The sequence below is a fragment of the Lepidochelys kempii genome, chromosome 19 (assembly GCF_965140285.1).
Source record: "Lepidochelys kempii isolate rLepKem1 chromosome 19, rLepKem1.hap1, whole genome shotgun sequence".
Classification (NCBI taxonomy): Eukaryota; Metazoa; Chordata; order Testudines; family Cheloniidae; genus Lepidochelys; species Lepidochelys kempii.
In genome coordinates this window covers 10,657,567-10,675,495 of record NC_136398.1, presented here as the reverse complement: position 1 = coordinate 10,675,495, position 17,929 = coordinate 10,657,567, and the positions used below count along the sequence as shown (strand labels likewise).

The 17,929-nt window shown below is 57.5% G+C and overlaps 1 protein-coding gene across 1 annotated transcript; it reads right to left on the bottom strand.

The window, feature by feature from the left end:
- Window positions 1–4,954: 4,954 nt before the first annotated feature.
- LOC140900376 (trophoblast glycoprotein) lies at window positions 4,955–17,318 on the bottom strand. The gene is made up of 3 exons (XM_073317587.1): window positions 16,979–17,318; window positions 15,766–16,060; window positions 4,955–6,616 (listed from the first exon to the last, which is right to left on the bottom strand). The coding sequence occupies exons 2-3, from the start codon at window positions 16,047–16,049 to the stop codon at window positions 5,779–5,781; spliced, it is 1,122 nt and encodes a 373-aa protein (XP_073173688.1). The 5' UTR covers window positions 16,050–16,060; window positions 16,979–17,318; the 3' UTR covers window positions 4,955–5,778.
- Window positions 17,319–17,929: the final 611 nt, after the last annotated feature.

Sequence of the window (17,929 nt, the reverse complement as noted above, 5' to 3'; positions counted from 1 at the left end):
ACCGCAGAGGGGAGGAAACACCTACCCACAGAGCCGAGAGGAAACTCGGGCCTGGAGCAAGAGCCGCCCGCCGGACCGGACTGGGCGGTGTCAGACACGAGGGGGTGGCATAGCCGAAGAGCCCAGCCGCGCACACTGCGGAGTCTCCGCAACCCAGAGAGACCCGGCTGGACCAGGAGCTCATCAGGGCAGGGTCATGGTCCGCCAGCCAGCACGAGGGGGCCTGATCCTGACGGGGGAGCCCTGGGTGCCAGCACCATACAGAGACCCCCCCCCATCCCTTCCCTTCTGAATCGCTGCCCACCCTCCCTGCCGGGCCAGGCCCCAGGGGGTGCTCCCAGTAGCTGCCAGGGATAAATCGAGCTGAGCCTACATCCTGGCTGCCCCCAGATGGGGCACAGCTGACCACCCCACCAGGGAGCCGTTGCCGTCCCAGCATGTGGGTGTGGGTGGGGGGTATCTATGAGCCAGCCTCGGCTCAGTTCCACAGGCCGCGCCCGCCGGGGCGTCACTCGCGTGAGTCGCCTCGACACGCAGCTGGCCACGGTGCCCCTGGCCCACTGCTCTCTCCCCCTCCGGCTACAGGGGGATGCAGCCCCACTGGTGTCTGCAGCCAGGTCCTTCGCCCCCTCGGCACACCCCAGGGCTGTCCGTGGTTGAGGGGTTCAGGAGGAGAGTTCTGCCCACCCTCAGCAGGTGGCTTTGGGGCCCTATCGGGAGCCACAGAACTGAAGACTGTGGCTCCTGACTCACTGTTTAGAAGGCAAGTACCCCGAGTACCCGGTCCCATGGCAGGGGTCAGGATCCAGAATCCCCTAACCCCAGCGGTCAGCACCTCTCTTCAGGGCCAGATTAACTCTCCTGTGAGTCCAGGGCTATTCGATTTTATGGGGCCCCTATCTGAGTGGGTGTGGGTTCTGGGTGGGAGTTTGGGTGTGGGAGGGGATGTGGGCTCTGGGTGGGAGTTTGGGTGTGGGAGGGGATGTGGGCTTTGGGTGGGAGTTTGGGTGCGGGAGAGGGTGCAGGCTCTAGGCTGCGGCAGGGGGCGGGGATGCAGGAGGGGGTCAAGGGGTCGGCCCTTACGTCAGGCGGCTCCCAAAACCAACCAGCACACCCCTCTGGCTCCTAGGAGGGGGAGTCAGGGGGGTCTCTGCAGCATGCCACTGCCCCCACAGCTGCTATTGGCAGCAGTTCCCAGCCAATGGGAGCTGTGGAGTCGGCACTCAGGCGGGAGCAGCACATGGAGACCCACACACACCCCGCCCCCGTGGGCTGCAGGGACGTGCTGGACGCTTCCAGGAGCGGCGCGGAGCGAGGGCAGGCAGGGAGCCTGCTTAGCCCCCCTGCACTGCCAGCAGTGGCCAGGGCCTCTGGGCTCTTTTAAGTCGAACAGGCAATTGTCCCCTTTGCCCCCCATGTCAGCAGGCCTGTTGTGGGGCCCCCCTTAGCCTGAGATCCTCGGCTGCAGCCCCTAAAGGCCCTGCGTTAATCTGGCCCTGCCTCTCTCTCTCTAACGGATCCATTAACCGTCTCCAGCAATAGGTCTCCTGCTGGCTTCCACCAGACGTGAGGGGCAGGGACCAGTCTCACGGACAGCTCCTTGCTCCACACAGGGCTGCAGGACTCAGACTAGGGCCTGCTCAGATCCTGCCTCCTCCCTCTGGGTACCTGCCTCTCCCCGGCCCCGGCTCGCTGTCTGCCACTCGGCCAGGCTGCAGGGGCACCAAGCAGTTGGCACAAACCCACCCAACCCCGCCTAGGAAGGCCTCGCCCCTCGGGCATCGGGCTCCAGTCCTCTGTGGCCACAAGGGGGCACGCTTGAGCTCTTGTGAAGGCTCCAGCTGAGGCACAAGCGCCCACCGGCCCGTCTGCACCTGAGAGTCTCCAGTCCCGCTGCCTCCCGCGGGGTCTCCTGCTCCATCAGCCGCCCTCCTGCTCTGGCGACTAGGGGAGATGCCAGACAGGGCCAGTGCATCCGGGGGCCCCTACCCAGGGGGCACCTCCACTTCTCAGCAGCCTCTGACAGGAAGGGGGGAATTTCGCTGCTGTGGGGCGGGGGGGGGGTGAGAGGCCCCTTTTTGAAGGTTGCCGGGGGGCGCTGTGTGACCCCCTGGCCAGTCCAGCCTGCAGAACCCATCGTCCGTTCTGCAGTGCCCTCACAATGACAGATTTCACACACACACACAGTGTGAGCTTCCTCCCAGCAGTGCCCTGACAATATCACTCAGGACTCCAGCTGTGTGAGCTTCTCCCCCCCCTCCCCCCACACTGCCCCCAAAATGCTACCGGGATGTTTTCCTGCTCGAGGTCACAGGAAATACCTCTCGGAACAAAAGCACCTCCCTCCCCAGTCCCGGCCTTTAAAAGAAAGACCAAGGGGATCTGGCTGCGTCAGAGCCCTCTGGGAGCTGTGCAGAATTCTCCTGGCAGTGCCAGCATGCAGGTGGTTCCCCCCAAAGCAGACGCTCCCCCGACCGGGCAAGTCGTTCTCTCGATTTACGTGGAGATCACTGGGGAAGAAGGAAGCAGCTGACGGTCCCTCTCAGCAGCCGGGTAGTCTGCTCCTAGTGACTAATGGCATCCAGACGCCCAGCACAGCTGGAAAACACCCCGGGGCTTGGGGTGAGGGAGTCTCTGCAAAGAGACTGGTGCCAGGGGCTCACTGCTGGCCTGTGGCAAGGCAGAGAGCTTGGCCGGGGAGGCCCAGGTGCTCCCCACCCCCTGGAAGACATCCAGAGCTTAGTTCTCAAGACTCACCGCTCACTCTTTGTCACCAGGAAAGGGCTGCTGCTTCCCTCCAGAGCGCTCTGCTCCCCCACCGACACCTTGGGACGCTCCTGGGGCACTGTCCCGTAAGGCCCCTCATTCTCCCCCCACTCCACACACCCACTTTTTATACCAGCAGTGTCTCAGTCAGGCCTCGAAAACGGGAGTTTTGAAATTGTAGCAATATTTTCCGCCCCCCCCCCCCCGGTCTCCCAGCGCCTGACAGCACCTAACATCCTGCCCCTCTGACTGCTAATCCCAGTCCAGCCCAGCCCAGGCAATTTACAGACGAAAGCCTGCCCTGTCTTGGCTAAGAAACAAGGTGTGCTCGGCCGCGGTAACATCCTAGTGTAGGCCGGATAGAGGTCATTTACACACCGGTTGTTATGTCAAGGGGGAAGCCAACAGGTGTGGAAACTACCAGGCCTTGTCCGCACTAGGACGTCACCCTGTGTTAGCTCCCCGGGGGTGAAACCACACTTCTTCCCCCTAGGGCAGACACACCCCAAGAACCAGAGGGCTGAAAGAAATGCCACAAACACACACAGGGGTGTATCCACCCTCCACGGCAGCCGCTGTGAATGAGATCACAGGAGGGAGCCCAGGAGATGGGATTCTGGATTTCCGAGGGCACCAGAAGATGCATCATTTGGCCATGGGCTGGAGGGAGGCTATGAAACCAGCAGTAGGACAGAGCGCGTTGGGGATAGTTGGGGCTTCTGCCTCCACCGCCCTCGGGAGCAGGCAGTGCTGGAGAGCCTGAGACACTTGGCCAGCGGCTGAGGAAAAGGATTGATCGATTCTGTCCAGAGGACGTGGCTACGCTCTGGCCACCCGCTCCTTAACATCCAGCAGCTGCCAACTCGACAGGGCGGTTTTTTGGAACATGGGAATGCAACGCAGGACTCCTGGGTTCCCTTCTGCAGCTGAGAGCCCTTGTAACAAGTCTTAGAGCGGCACTTTCTAGAGGGGCCTGGCCCTGGGGTGTCTCCATCCTGGGACACCTGAGGCCTGGCGTTCAGGGGGGCTGGTTTCCTGCAGCAACTAGCTGTCTCAAGATGGCCACCAGGAGCTGAGGCACCTTACCCTTCTATCACAATGGGCCTTAACCTCTCTGGCTCCAGTTCACCATCCCCCTGCTGCAGATACAGGATGGCAGCCTTTCATGTCCCCTTTGCCCTGCAGGGCAGTGGTGAATCGGGCTGTCTGTGCCTCAGTTTCCCTAGGCATCCAACAAGATGTAATACTGCACTACAGTGCGTTCCCCCTCAAAGAATCAGCCCCTGCAAAAAGCTAACGGGTCGTGGTCTTGGTATGTCACTGTATGGCATAACCCATGCCACCCTCACACCCTGTGGCTGCTGGAGAGGCTGTCCCAAAAGGAAGATCACAGTCTCTTATTGCAGGAGTTCAGCCAGTCCAGCTGCCAAGGACCATGGCCAGAGCCCCTGACTGGCTTTTAGAGGCTCCTGCCAAGAGGCCACAAGGAGGGTCAGCCCCAGCCCAGAACCAGGTGCACAGTCTAGCCATACAGCGCCTGCTCTGGACTTTGCCCAGAGTCCACGCTAAGGGACCTCTGCTCCCCAGCTGCAGCCCAGCTCCCCCAGGGCTCGGAGACACCTTTTATTTCACACCAACATCAAGACACAGTTTGAGAAATCATTTATTGGTCAGAATCGGGCAACAAAACCAATAAGAGCACGTTCCCCCCACCTCGGGGGGAAGGCAGCCGCCATCCCGTTTGGAGTACAACCGTCAGCCCCTACGGCACGTGCGGTGACCCCCGAACTGACACCCCAGAGGAAGGTTTGCATGGAAGATCCCAGCCCGGTGACGCTATCACGTTGCTGCACTCAGAGCCCAACACCAGGCTGCCTGGGGAGCCTAACCCCTTGAGCCTAACTGCCTAAATCTCTTTGGAAAGTGCGATTGGGCTCCTAAGTCAGTTGGGCATCGTGACACTGCGTGGAGCACCGCTGCCGTAGCGTTAACAATCTGGGCCTTAGGTCGTAACAGGAATTTGCCAGCAGCTGGGACACTTATTCTGTGTGCTCAGTGCATTGAGAAAAACAAAATCCTCCCTCCCCCACATCTATTCCCCTGGTTTACAATATGTACAGTACTAAAACCCCTAAAAGAACCCTACCCTCCCCCCCCCCCGTGTAAAACTTCCCCTCCCTCCCGGCCCAGCTCCTGTGGGGCACCTGCGCGAGGAGGGATTTGTTGGTGTCCCCAGGGTTCAGCCAGCATCTCAGAAAGCAGGAGGAGAGTCCCCCACACTAGCCCTTTCATCCCAGGTTACTTGTGAAATCCCAGCTGTCCTGTCACTGCCGGCCTGGGGCCCCCTAGCAGGCGTTGGAGACACAGCCCTGGGTTTTCACAGCTCATTCCCTCCACTGGCCGCAGTGGCTTCAGAGCTAAACTAATCATTCCAAGGGTTCTCGATCCACATGCTCCAGGGCGTAGGCTGATCTTCAGCTGGGGTTAGGAAGGAATCTCCCACGTACCCCCAAGGTTTATTATTGCATTATATCAAAGGTTTGCATTGATGCTGTAGAAGAGCGGGGATGCCGAGCTAACAGCCAGTGGGTTGGTCCCGCGGGGCAGTTCTTGTGTTCCCACTGCAGCAACTCCCTGCATTGGATAGAGCCTCCCATCCCAAAAAAAACAGAATGGAAGCTTGAAGCCAAAGGGAGGCAGAAATCCCCTTCCTGTGTCCCCTTTATAATGCCCACAAAGAGATCTGCCCAAGGCTGAGTCCCACTGCCAGAGGGGTTCCCCTAGGGCCAGTAATGCAGTGCAAGAGACAGACCATGCAGGGGAAGATTGCGCCTTCCCCCCAGCAAGGTCCCTCAGACAGGAGAAGAAAAAAGTTCTAACTCCGTCACAAGGAGTGTCGCAGCTCATCACCAAGCAGATGAATTGGTTCTGGAGATGGGCAGCACCAGGCCACCCCTGGAAGCTCACAAAGCCATCCAAAGAGCCCCACGCGGGCTCCCGAGAGGAACGTGCTCATATGTCCAAGGTGGCGACCTGGGTGACGCGGGGGTCGGAGTCAATCTCGTAATGATAGCGATACTCCTCCATGAAGTCGCGGCAGGCATCCCGCGTGCTGTTCACCCACGTCTTGATGCCCCTGCGGTTCAGGTAGAGCACGAAGAGGAAGACCATACCGATGATGCCCAGAACGATGCCCAGGAAGACGTAGGAGGTCTGCAGAGTGTTCTTGCTGTGCTGGCTGGAGTGGCAGCCCAGCTCTGCCCCGGCCAGGTCCAACAGGGATGTGTTCTGGAGGTGCCGGGGGAAGACACAGACCAGTTTCTCCATGTCGGCCACCTGCTGGCTCTGATTCAGCCAGCTCACCAGGTCCTCGATGTCGCAGTTGCACACAAAAGGATTGTCCCGCAGGAAGAGGCGAAGGCGCAGCTGCCTCCCCAGCTCAGCCAGCGCCTCGATCCGCAGGGTCTTGAGGGCGTTCAAGGTCAAGTCGAGGTGCTCGAGGTGGAGGCCAGCAAAGGTGGAGTTCTTGATGTCCACCAGGGAGTTGTTCCTCAAGTCCAGGTGCCGGAGGCTGCGGAGGCTGGAGAACATGCCCAGCGGCAGGTAGACTATCTCATTGTTGGTCAGCTCCAGCTTGGAGAGGCTCCGGAAGCCGCCCTGGACTATGGCAGCTGCCACAGGCCGGATGGCGGAGGAGTTGTAGAACGAGCGGCTCAGGTTCAGCTCCCGGATGGAGTTGTTCCTGGAGCTGAAAGCGTCAGGATGGATGGTAGCCAAGCGGTTATTGCTCAAGTCCAGGTAACGCAGGCTGGGGAGGGCAGAGAAGGCCTGGGACTCCACAGCGCTGATCCTGGGGTGGGAGAGAGAAATGGTCATGCTCATATCAAATATCCCAGGAGACCCAACAGAAAGTATGACTCCGATTCCATCCCTTGGCAACGGCCCAGCAGCTCGGAACTGGGGCCTTTCACTTCTAGGTCGCCCTTCCCACCCAGACCTAAAGCTGTTACCGCCCAATGACTAGTCAATGCCTATATGCAATGAGTTTGCTGGGTCTAAGTCCACTTCCCAGGGGGCAGGTATGAATGGGCCCTAGAGAAAGAACTCCTTTTGCACCTCTAAGGGTGTTCCCCTCTGCATCAAGCTGGAGATACACTGGCGAGGTCCACGTAGTAACTGCGCCGTGGGCAAATGGAAGATTTCAGCCTGTAGGGATGGCAAGCAGCACTGCCTACCTGCACTAACTTTCCCTTCACATTTAACAAGAGTGTGGGGCCCAGTGGGATCTGATTTTGGATGCTTTTCCAACCATTGGTTAGAAAGCCTAGACAATATCATTAACCACCTGGGGTCTCTCCTCTGAGAGAAGCCTTCATGCTCTCAGTACCAACACTGGGACTCCTGCTTGCGAGGGACGCACAAGAACCTTTGTATCTTTTCCTTCTTCCATGAACACCTGAATCTTGAAGGGAATGACTCCAGTTGCAACTACATAGATCCCAAGAAACCTGCATGTTCAAGGACATATTTGTTCTCCCTCTGAAGATATTTCATGCAACAGGTCGTGTGTGCCCGGCCCTTGGATTCTTCAGTAAAAAGTTTCCTACTCTTGCCTTTGCCACTGACTCACTGTCTGGCCTTGGACAAGTCACATCACTTCCTCTGGGCCTCAGTTTCCCCATTTGCACCTTTGTAAAGTGATTTGAGAGGTGAGGGATGACCACCACCACAGAAGGACTTAGTGTTATTCTGGAACTTGCCACTGTCCCTTTAAGGGAAGCAGAGTTTTAAATCACACCCACAGAACCAAATTCCACTGTCAGATGTGCACATGCTGGTCTCCAAAATGCAAATGTTTGTGGGTGGAAACACATCTCTGAGGATCTGCAGGAGTCAGCCACCCTCCGAGAAGGTGATTAACTCCAGATGCTCCTCATCATTCATGCCGCCCACATGTGAGCGACAAAGGGACCCGGGGTGGCCAAAAGGCCTGTGCATGAACTGTTTATTCCTCTCCTCCTTTCCCAGGGGGGTGGGGGCAGGGTGACGCCACTTAGTGTCAGTCAATTTCAAGAGCATGAATTATTCCTGCTCTTAGCTGCCCGATCCTGCAAACCGCTGAATACTGCGGTTCCTGCTGACTTCAATAGGAGGTGAGGGCGCTCAGTTCTCCATTAGCACAGGGCCTCGTTCCCCCCACAAAGGAGTTGGCTGGAGGCCTGTAACATTCCTGTGACATCTGGGAACATACTGATCCCAGAGGAGTCTTTAGTGTGGATTTGGGATGTTCCTTGGACCATTCTGGTTCCATACAATAAAAACATAGGGGCTGATCCTACTCCCACTCAGCTGGGTGTAAATCAGGAGAAACTCCACTGCAGTTAGCCAGGTCACTGGAGAGTCAGGCCCGTTTTCTGGCTGCTTGAGGCACCGGTAAGAGACCCAGTTCCTCGTGGCTCATGGGATTATTAGAGGGAAATGGGAGGGTTTTGTCTCAGTCCCACCGTCCCGAGTAATAAGCCAGAGGAGCAGCTCAGGACAGCTTCCGCGCTGACGCTTCCTTTCCTTTGCAACGCCTGAAGTTTCAGGCGTCTGCCATGCCTGAGCTTCAGGCAACATTCTACTAAATATCAGCCAAAGGCAGAGGCTGGAAATGGCTTCTCAGAAACTGAGGCTTGTGTGTGCAGTGCTTTGCCGCACGCTGGCCCTTTAAATCTGGGTTTGAACACGCCTGACACCTGCAGTCGGAGCCGCTTCTCGAGGAAGTGACTTGACCCAACGCTGATTTTACCTCGTCTAGCTCCACGCACTTCCTCCTGGCGGATGCCAGCGTAGGCTCGGAATCCAACCCATTCTGTTTGGCTAGAGGCGAACGGGTTGGGGTGTTTCCAGGCGGCAGCTGGATTTCAGAGGTGCTTGACGTGACCCCTATCAGTGCGGCGGGAGGGCTAACTGACTGCCGTTTGTCGGGCACCCCTGGCTCCGAAGGTGGTGTTTTTATTATGAAGAGGAGCGATTCTTACAGAACCCAGACGCAACCAAGGGGGAACGTGAGCCCTGAGCTAAGCACCCCTCCTACTTAAACGGACGCAAGCAGCAAGTTCTAGTCTCTCTGCCCTACAGCCAAGACATCCTGGTAGCTCAGGCACTGGCTTAGACAGAACGAGCCTAGAATTTTGAGGATGGGGCCCGATCCTGCTCCCACGGAAACCAATGGCAAGATGCACAGGGTATGTCTACACTGCAGTTAGACACCTGCGGCTGGCCCGTGCCAGCTGACTTGGGCTAAGGGTCTATTTAACGGCAGTACAGACGTTCGGGCTCAGGCTGAAGCCTGGGTTCTAGGACCCTGCAAGGTAGAGGGTCTCAGAGCTCAAACATTTACATTGCAATTGAACTGCTGCTTAGCCTGAGTCAGCTGGCACGGGCCAGCCGCGGGTGTCTACTTGCCCTGTAGACATACCCCCATTGACTTCATCCAGGCCAGGGTTTGACCACCCTTTGAATACTAAACTATGTTAAGATGGCAGCCACTTCTCCCCACTCTGTGCCCAGGCTCACTGCCACCGTGGCTAAACACAGCTCCAAAGCCACTGTGGGAGCATACGGAGGCCCACCCAGGAAGGAGAAGCTATAGCAAGGTTTCTGCCTAGACGTTAACCCACCCAGCTGCCTAGTCCAGTTGCTAAAGAAATACTCCAGGAGAAAGCTGCAGCCTCATGACACCCACAGAGACGATGACTGGGGCTGTCCTCTGCACAGGTCTCCCTTCCCTCCAGTCCTTTTGCAATGAGCTCCTGCACCCTGACTGCACACAGCAGAGTAGCAAAGACACTAAGCAGGGCTGGCAGTTGGTGTTAATTTCTTTGGTAGATAAATGGGACACAGGGAACTGGGAAGCAGGTTCCACTTCCTTACTCTGCTGTGTATTTGGAGATCATGGAACTTGCTTTATTTATACTGCAGTGGTGCCCAAAGGCTCTAAATCAGAATCAGAGGCCCAGGATGCTAGGCGCTGTACAGACACATGGGAAGACAGTATTTGCCATGAAGGGCTCACTGATCCAAACCCCACTGAATCAACAGAAGTCTTGTCACTGACCTCATTGGGCTGCAGATCTCATTCCAGGAGCAGGACACAGATGCTGCTTCCCAGTTGTCTTTTCGCAAGGCTGTGTGTGACGTGAGAGCCATTTGACAGTTTTAAACATTGCACACGCCCATCAACATGATCACGGGAACACGCTCCCTCGCCCCCACCAGCCCCAGCCCAGCCTGGTTCTCCTGCCAAGAGTCCCATGGCTGGAACAATGCTGGTCAGTCAACTACATCTCTGCCACCAGCCGCCACAGGGCTTGCATCCCAAGAGGATACTACTAAGGAGGCTTCTAGCATCTTTCGAGGAGTTCTGCAAACGCTGATGCATTACCCCTCACCACCCTCCTTCAGCAGAAAGTACCATCGGCCCCTCACCACCATCCTCCGAGAAGGAAGCTGAGACACAGAGAGTAAAGCCAAAATGAGAGGCTACTTCTGAAAAAATGTAGGCCTCGGTGACTTGATTGGACAATGGCTTACCCAGGGCAGCCACCTGGCTTGGATGGTTTAGACACAACGAATCCTGCACCTTGGCAGGAGATTAGACTGGATGACCCTTGCGGGCCCTTCTAACCCCCTGGTTCTATGACTCTAGCTATAGAACCCAGGAACTTGGCTCAAAGTTCCTTGCTCCAAGCAGACTAACTAGAGTGCCTCAAACGCCCTCACACCACACAGAGTGAATAGAGATACAAAAGAACGTAATAAATTCCAAGTCCTTTGTATTGTTCCCCTGCCGGGAGGGCGGGAACAGGGTCTGGCTGGGCAGCAGCAGACCTGGTTTTATTCTAGGGGGCTATCTAGCCTTCTCCAAAGATCACATTGGTGGGGTGGAGCAGGGTGGTGGAAACCCACCCCCAAACTGCCTCTGTGCAAGCAAGTGCGCTGCAGTTTTGCCCCCCAAAGAGGCCAGTGGCCGCTGCGAATTGCTCCAGGCTGAGCTGCAGCTGGCCATCTGCCGCAGAGACATGGTGGGCTCATTGCTCCACATCGGGCACCTGCTCCTCTCCTTCTCAGGCCAGCGCTGGATCCCGAAGCTTCTCAGAACCATGTGCTGGTGAAAGGTGCTGGAGGCTGAAGTCTTCCATCCAGGGGAACAGCTACAGCATGGGCAGCAGTGCCAGCCCCCCTGCTCCCCACAGCCCTGCCAGCGTGCCTTGGCTCTGAGCCAGAGCGGGCTCTAGTGGGAGGAGAGCAAAGCCCATAGTCCAGCCAGCCTTGGGCCCCTTGGTTGAACTGGCCAACAACGGGGCCTGTTAGTGCTAATGGGCAGGTGGTTTTGGTGATGTGGACACTTGCCCACTAAGGACAGGAATCATGCAGACTCCATCTGCATCAGCCACTGACTGGCCGTCTGACAGTACAGCCTGCGCTCACCAATGCCGGCTGGCTGTGGGTTAGAGATCCAGGCTCACTAGCCCATTGCCTCTTCCCCAAGCCAGTCAGTTCCAATCCAAACCCAGGCGCTGATTACCAGGCAGGGGTACCGACCTCCTCCCTGGCAGGTCTCAATCGAGAAAGAGAGAGGTTCCCACAGCATCGGCCCTGCCAGAGTCTGTTTCCAAGCTGCGTCTCCTGTAAGGATGTTGCCATGGCAATGTCAGCATTTCTTTTTCCCTGGTGGCGGGGTGAGAAGCGCCGATCCCGTGGAACTGGCCAGGTGGGAGTGACACAGAACATGGGGATCAGGCACCAGTCACATGCGGCCAACCGGAGCCTTGCCTGCCCTGGCCTGGCCGAGACAGGTCCCCAAGTCACGATGAAACCTTCCTCCCCCTGCTGAATGTACCTGATCTGGCAGTGGGTACCAAGGGGATCTTTTAAAGAGGCCCATGCAAAAGGGGCTGACTTATTCAATGGTCTAGCCCACAGGTTCTTCTCCTCCGAAGGCCTGCTTTGAAATGTTACTGAGGACACAAGTGACACGAGTTGGATGGACTCAGCTCAGTTCCCAGTGTATTTTGGTCAGATCACAAAAATCACCACCCCAGACTGAAACGGGTCAGGACTGAAGTGCACCAGCGGAGCTGCATGTGGAGAGCCCAGGACCAAGACTGAGGGGAGAAAGGCCAGGAACAAGGGCCACACGACGCCAGCTCCAGCACGACTGAGGGTACCAGAACATGTCACTGATCAGTGGGACCCTAATACATTCTCAGGGCAGGACAGCTATGCCAGGCCAAGCAGGATGTCTTGGGTAACAATGAATGCCATGCACTTAGCTCCTGCAGGAGGACAAAGCCACTTCCCAGACCTCCTCCCACGTTCAGCTGAACCAACTGGGCTGCTGGGGTGAAGTGTTTGTAAGAGATGGCGGATATTCCCTGCTTGCCTCCCAGCTCCGGCTGCTCCTGCCTCTTTTTCCTAGCCAGTGAGAACAGGGAAACTCCGCTGAGGGGCTGGGTGAACAGGGAGGGGCAGAGGAAAGGAGCATTGAGAGAAGATGGCCAGCATTCCCAGGGAACATCTGCAGCCATCCCTGCTAGATGGAGCCCAAGACATTCTTTAGATCAGGAGCACAATGATGGGTTTTCCCTTCCGCTCTCCTACACCAGCTACAGCTGTTGGTACAAAATGTTTCCTCCCCACTGCACCGCGCTGGCTCTTCCCCATGCGGGAGGGAGAGTCTTTGCCCTCTGGCCCCTTTCCTCCCCATGTACTGGTCTCCAACTGCCATCCTCTGGCAGCTCCTGATCATGGTCCTGTAACTCCACAGCTAGGCCTGGCCTGAGGATGTGAGCCCCTCACCCCCAACCCCAGAGACAGGCGCATCCCACAGAGGATTATGAGAACCAAGGAAAGCTGCAGCCATGGGCTCCTCTAAGCCTTGCCAGCCTTGCCCAACACCGTTCTAAGCACTAGTTCTGGGACAGGCAGGAAGTATCAGCCAAAAAGCCTGGGGCACTGGAGAGCTACACGCCAGACCTCTGAAGTGGAGCTGGTGCCATGCTCTCTCCAGCCCTCTGGAGAAAGGCTCTGTGGTCCCTTCGCCTCCATGCTGCGGGAGGACCTGACCCCAATTTACTGAACCAAAGCGAACAGCCCCAGGCTCTTCAGAAACCCACCGGTTGTGAAAAGGCCTGGCAGGCTCTCTTCATAGTTCTGGACCTTACAGCCCACTAGGGAATGGGAACACTGCACTGACAAGACACTGGTCCACCCAGGCAACATCTGGCAGGTGCCATTAGAGGTGAAGCATCCATGCAAGCCCCCAATTCCCCCCCCCCCCGCCCCCTGCATCATCAAGGCTAGCTCTGTGTCTTGCTGGGACTCCGTATGGAAGGGGAGTTGGAGCGCGGATGGTAGAGGAGGTCTGCATGTAGACGCAAGTGATGTCTGATCAGAGGGGAAACTGACCTCAGTACCTGTGCCTGCTGCAGAGTTGCTAGCACCTTCCCCTGGAGCACTGGCAGACAAGAGACTAGCTTAGGTAGACCCCAGTCTGATCCAGTCTGGCAGTCCCTTGGCAAAACAGCTCCTGGTTTCCCACCTGTTTTCAGCCTTCCATACCAAGGCTCAGGGACCCAGTAAGCAGCCTTCCTCCCCTAGGATGCTGGTTTGCATCCAGCCAAGCTTGGTACTGACATCTGACAGCATTCAGCTGCCGGCATGACACGAGTTTGTGGATCTCAGCCCAATTCCTTCACAAAACCACTGGTACAAACGGCGCCTTACTGGCTGTCATGATGGACAGTTCAAGGAGCAGGGACAATCTGCACACCCTTTACCATGCCTGAGACTGGCAGGGTAGCTGGCTTCCTGCTGCTGCCTGCTCGGTGGCTAAATCGAGTGCTCCAGTCTCCAGGGTTGTCAAGGCCGCACTAAGTTCACTTCCCTCGCACTGCGCAGGCCTGTCCCTGTAGAGAACACTCCAGGAAGTGAATGTATCTGATTTTCGCTCCTTTTTGTCCATCTGCTACAGACACCACCCACCTCTGGTTCACGTGCTCTCTCTGGTGCAGACGGCCAAGTCCCAGCACGCGCAGATACTGATGCTCGGAGCACAGCCATACAAGGCATCCCTGTTTGAAGTCCACGAGAGACCCCCTGGCAGCACTGCCGAGGTACCTCAATCAGCCTCTTCAGAAATGCCAGGTACAAATATTCACAACACGCAGTGAAACCGGTACAAAGGACCAGACCAGACAGGCAAACCCGAGTCTCAAGTGACCCCGCAAAGTACTCTTGCAGTGTCCCTCCTGGTACAAAGCATTGGAAAGGACAGACAGGATCAGACCCACGGTCCAGGCAGCCCAGTATCCTGTCTCTGACAGCAGCCAGCAACAGCTACCTTGGACAAAGGTGCAAGAAACTCTGCAGTGGGCAGTTCTAGACTAACCTGCCCACAGAGGAAATTTCTTCCTAACCCCTTAGATTAGAGGTTGGTTCTTTCCCTGAAGCATGGAAGGGAGAGGACTTAGTTATAACAGATAGAAAGAGGATTCTTTATTGAGTCACAGACGGGTCCTGTGGTTCCCTCTGGCTCCTGGACTAACAGTTTGTGCTGCTAGTCACTACACAGGGTCTCCCCAAGTCCTGACCTGGACCCAACAATTGCAGGAGGACGTGCTCAGCATCCTACAGTACCCAGCCCAAGCTCCCAGTAGAATTATTTTAAGGCCACTCCTTTGCGTTTGGATTTGAACAGTTCAAGTCACTTTCACAAGAAGTTCTTCTGGTGGAAGCCTGCAGAAAAGTCACATTAGAGCAGCTCCGCACCCTCCAGAAGCCAACTCATTCCCAGCAAGGCTGAGCTGATGCTCTGCCTTAAATCCATCACAGTGCACAGGGCAGGGGTCTCCAAAAAGCAGCATGCCCTGCCTGCCATCTGTGCACCAAGGGCTCTCAACACACTGAGCTGAGGACAAGTTCAGATTTAATTCTGCACGTGCCAGCTTTGCTGTGCTCATCAGGCCTTGCAGGCGGTGGGAAGTGGGACTCAGGGTTCCCATTTATACCACACTGATCTGGGCCACTATCTGGACTCCCCCAAATGCTTTGCCCACTACTCCTTGCCAGCCTGCTCCCCAGATACTTTATTGCATTGGCTTCCTGCACACACCAAGGTAAAATGAAAGATTCCTCAACACTGGTCCTCTACAGGTCCTAGGATCGCTAGACACAAACAGCCTCCTGAATGTGCCCTGCAGGTACAAAATCCAAATACCTGCCAGAATGCTGCACTGCTAATGGGCGCTCTGCAAGGCCAAAGAGAGCTTTGCTTTCCTACGGACTCACTCATCCAGGACTGGGCCCTGTAAGGTTTGGCACAATCCAGTGGGAACCCCGTTTCTCTGGCTCACGAGACAAAGGCTCCCCCATGGGATCCAGCAGCACTTTTAATATTTATAACAACGGGAAAATTAGACATTTTCATGGGACTGAAGATTAGAGCCGCTGAGTCCCATGGGAGAGAATTAAAGGTTCTGGGGCATGCTGAGTGTACGGTGCCAAGAAGCTACAGCCATGGCCATTTACAAATGGGTTACAGACACTGGAATAACCATGCCGGATCAGTGCTCCATCTAGCCTGCTGTGCCATCTCTGAGGTGCAAGCAACCACATAATGGGCAATGCCCTGCCCATAGGGGAAGTTTCTTCCTAACCCCCACCAGCGAGCAGCTGATTCATTCCCTGAAGCATAAGCGTTTAGATCCCTTCTGAAATAAACTGATCTTTCCTTATGCAAGAGGGTTACGTGGATGTTCATTATTGATTACAAGCATCGAATCCTTTTGGGAATCCTGCTAAGCTTCTGGCTGCAGGGGCATCCTGTGGCAGTGAGTTCCACAGTGCACAGTGTAAAAATAAAGAGTATTTCCTTAAGTGAAGGAGAGAGAATCTTACCCTGCCCCAAGCACCATCCCCCACCCCAGCCTCACAGGCAGTCTGGGGAATTACCTGTTGTTGGCCAGGGAGAGCGTGACCAGGTTGGGCAGCCCCTGGAAGTCCTGGCTGCTGATGAGAGCGATCTGGTTGCTGGTGATGAAGAGGTTGCGGGTGTACCTGGGGATCTCAGCTGGAACAGCTTTCAGCTCCTTCAGGACACACTTGACAGTCCGGGCTGGTTCCGAACACTCGCAGGGGGCTGGGCAAGCCTGGCAGGCAAGCGGGGCAAGGAGAAGGCTCAGGAGCAGGAGCGCCCAGGACCCCAGACTGGCAGGGGGGGGCTCCAGGAGGGACATTTCCAACACGCCTGCAGACAAAGGGGGCCACTAGAATCCAGCATGATGCTAAACAAACCAACCCACCCCAAAGCCTCCTCTGAGAGCTGTTAACATAGACATGCCACCGGCTCAGCCCAGGGTCTGTGCAGAGACTCTGCACCCCAGACCTGGGCACTGCACCCTGGTCAGCACTCCCTGCCCCCCACCCCACACTCCTGGTCCCTTAAGCAGTATCTCATCCCCCACTATCCTTCTTCCCCTCTTTCCTATACCTCCATGATCTCTATCCCCTCCCTACCTCTCCCTTAGGGTCCCCTTGCTCCCACCCACCTGTCTTCTGCAGGCCCCCTTGCACTCCCCAGTCCCCCCCCAGCCCCTTGCACCCCCCCACCGCAGGCTCCCTTGCACACACACCCTGACCTCTGCCGGTCCCTTGCACACACACACCTCGCAAGCGCCTTTGCACTCCCCAGTCCCCCCCCAGCCCCTTGCACTCCCCACCGCAGGCTCCTTTGCACACACACCCCGACCTCTGCCGGTCCCTTGCACACACACACCTCGCAAGCGCCTTTGCACTCCCCAGTCCCCCCCCAGCCCTTTGCACCCCCCCACCGCAGGCTCCCTTGCACACACACCCCGACCTCTGCCGGTCCCTTGCACACACACTCCCCACAAGCGCCTTTGCACCCCCAGCACCCCGCCCCTTCCCAGCCCCTTGCACCCCCAGCTGCCCCGCCCTTTGCACACCCCCGCCCCCTCTTCTCCCCAAAGTTTCCGGGCATTTTGTTCCCTCTCCTGGGATCTCCCCGCCGGTCCCGATCCGGTCCCCGCATCTCGCCCCCCGAGTGACCAGGGGGCGCGCAGAAGTTGCCCTGCGGCCGGGTGGGCGGGAGCCTCCCCCGGGGCCGGGGCCGGGGCCCCCCAGCGTGGGCTGGCCGGGTACTCACCGTGTCCCCGCCGCCGGCAGGAGTCCGCTCCCCTTCCCACCGGGCTCCGCCGGGAGCGCGCAAGGGGCTGAACGGGATTCAAAGGCAGCGGGCGGGGCCGGCGGGGTGGGGACTCGCCTGCTGCCCGGCCCCCCGCCTCCTTCCAGCCGGCCCCCTTCGCCCCCCTGCGCGGCCCGCGGGACCTGCTGCTGCCCCGGGGGGCGGGCCCTTTGGAAACCGTCCCCCCCGCAGCCAAGGATCCTGCCGGCCCGCGGCGTCTGGGGGGCCCGGGGCTGCCATGTGCTGCCAGGGGGAGGCAAACGCCAGGTGTGGGCTGCCAGGCTACACGTCGCCCACCCACCCACGCACCCACGCAGGGCCGGACCGCCAGACACAGGCAACCACTGCCAGGCAGCCAGCCAGCCCCCCACCCAGACACACCCACACCGAGTGACAAATCAGTCGCACACAGGTTGACACAAGTCACACACACAAACCAGGCCCACACACACCGCATACAGAGAGACTGGGAGAGGCTAAGCCAGGGTACAGCCACACACAACACACACAGAGTCTGGCAGAGCCAGGCAGGCCAAACCACCCTACATCCACACACAACACACACAGAGTCTGGCGGAGCCGGGCAGGCCAAACCACCCTACATCCACACACACCACACACAGAGTCTGGCAGAGCCGGGCAGGCAAACCACCCTACATCCACACACACCACACACAGAGTCTGGCAGAGCCGGGCAGGCCAAACCACCCTACATCCACACACAACACACACAGAGTCTGGCGGAGCCGGGCAGGCCAAACCACCCTACATCCACACACAACACACACAGAGTCTGGCAGAGCCAGGTAGGCCAAACCACCCTACATCCACACACACCACATACAGAGTCTGGCAGAGCCGGGCAGGCCAAACCACCCTACATCCACACACACCACATACAGAGTCTGGCAG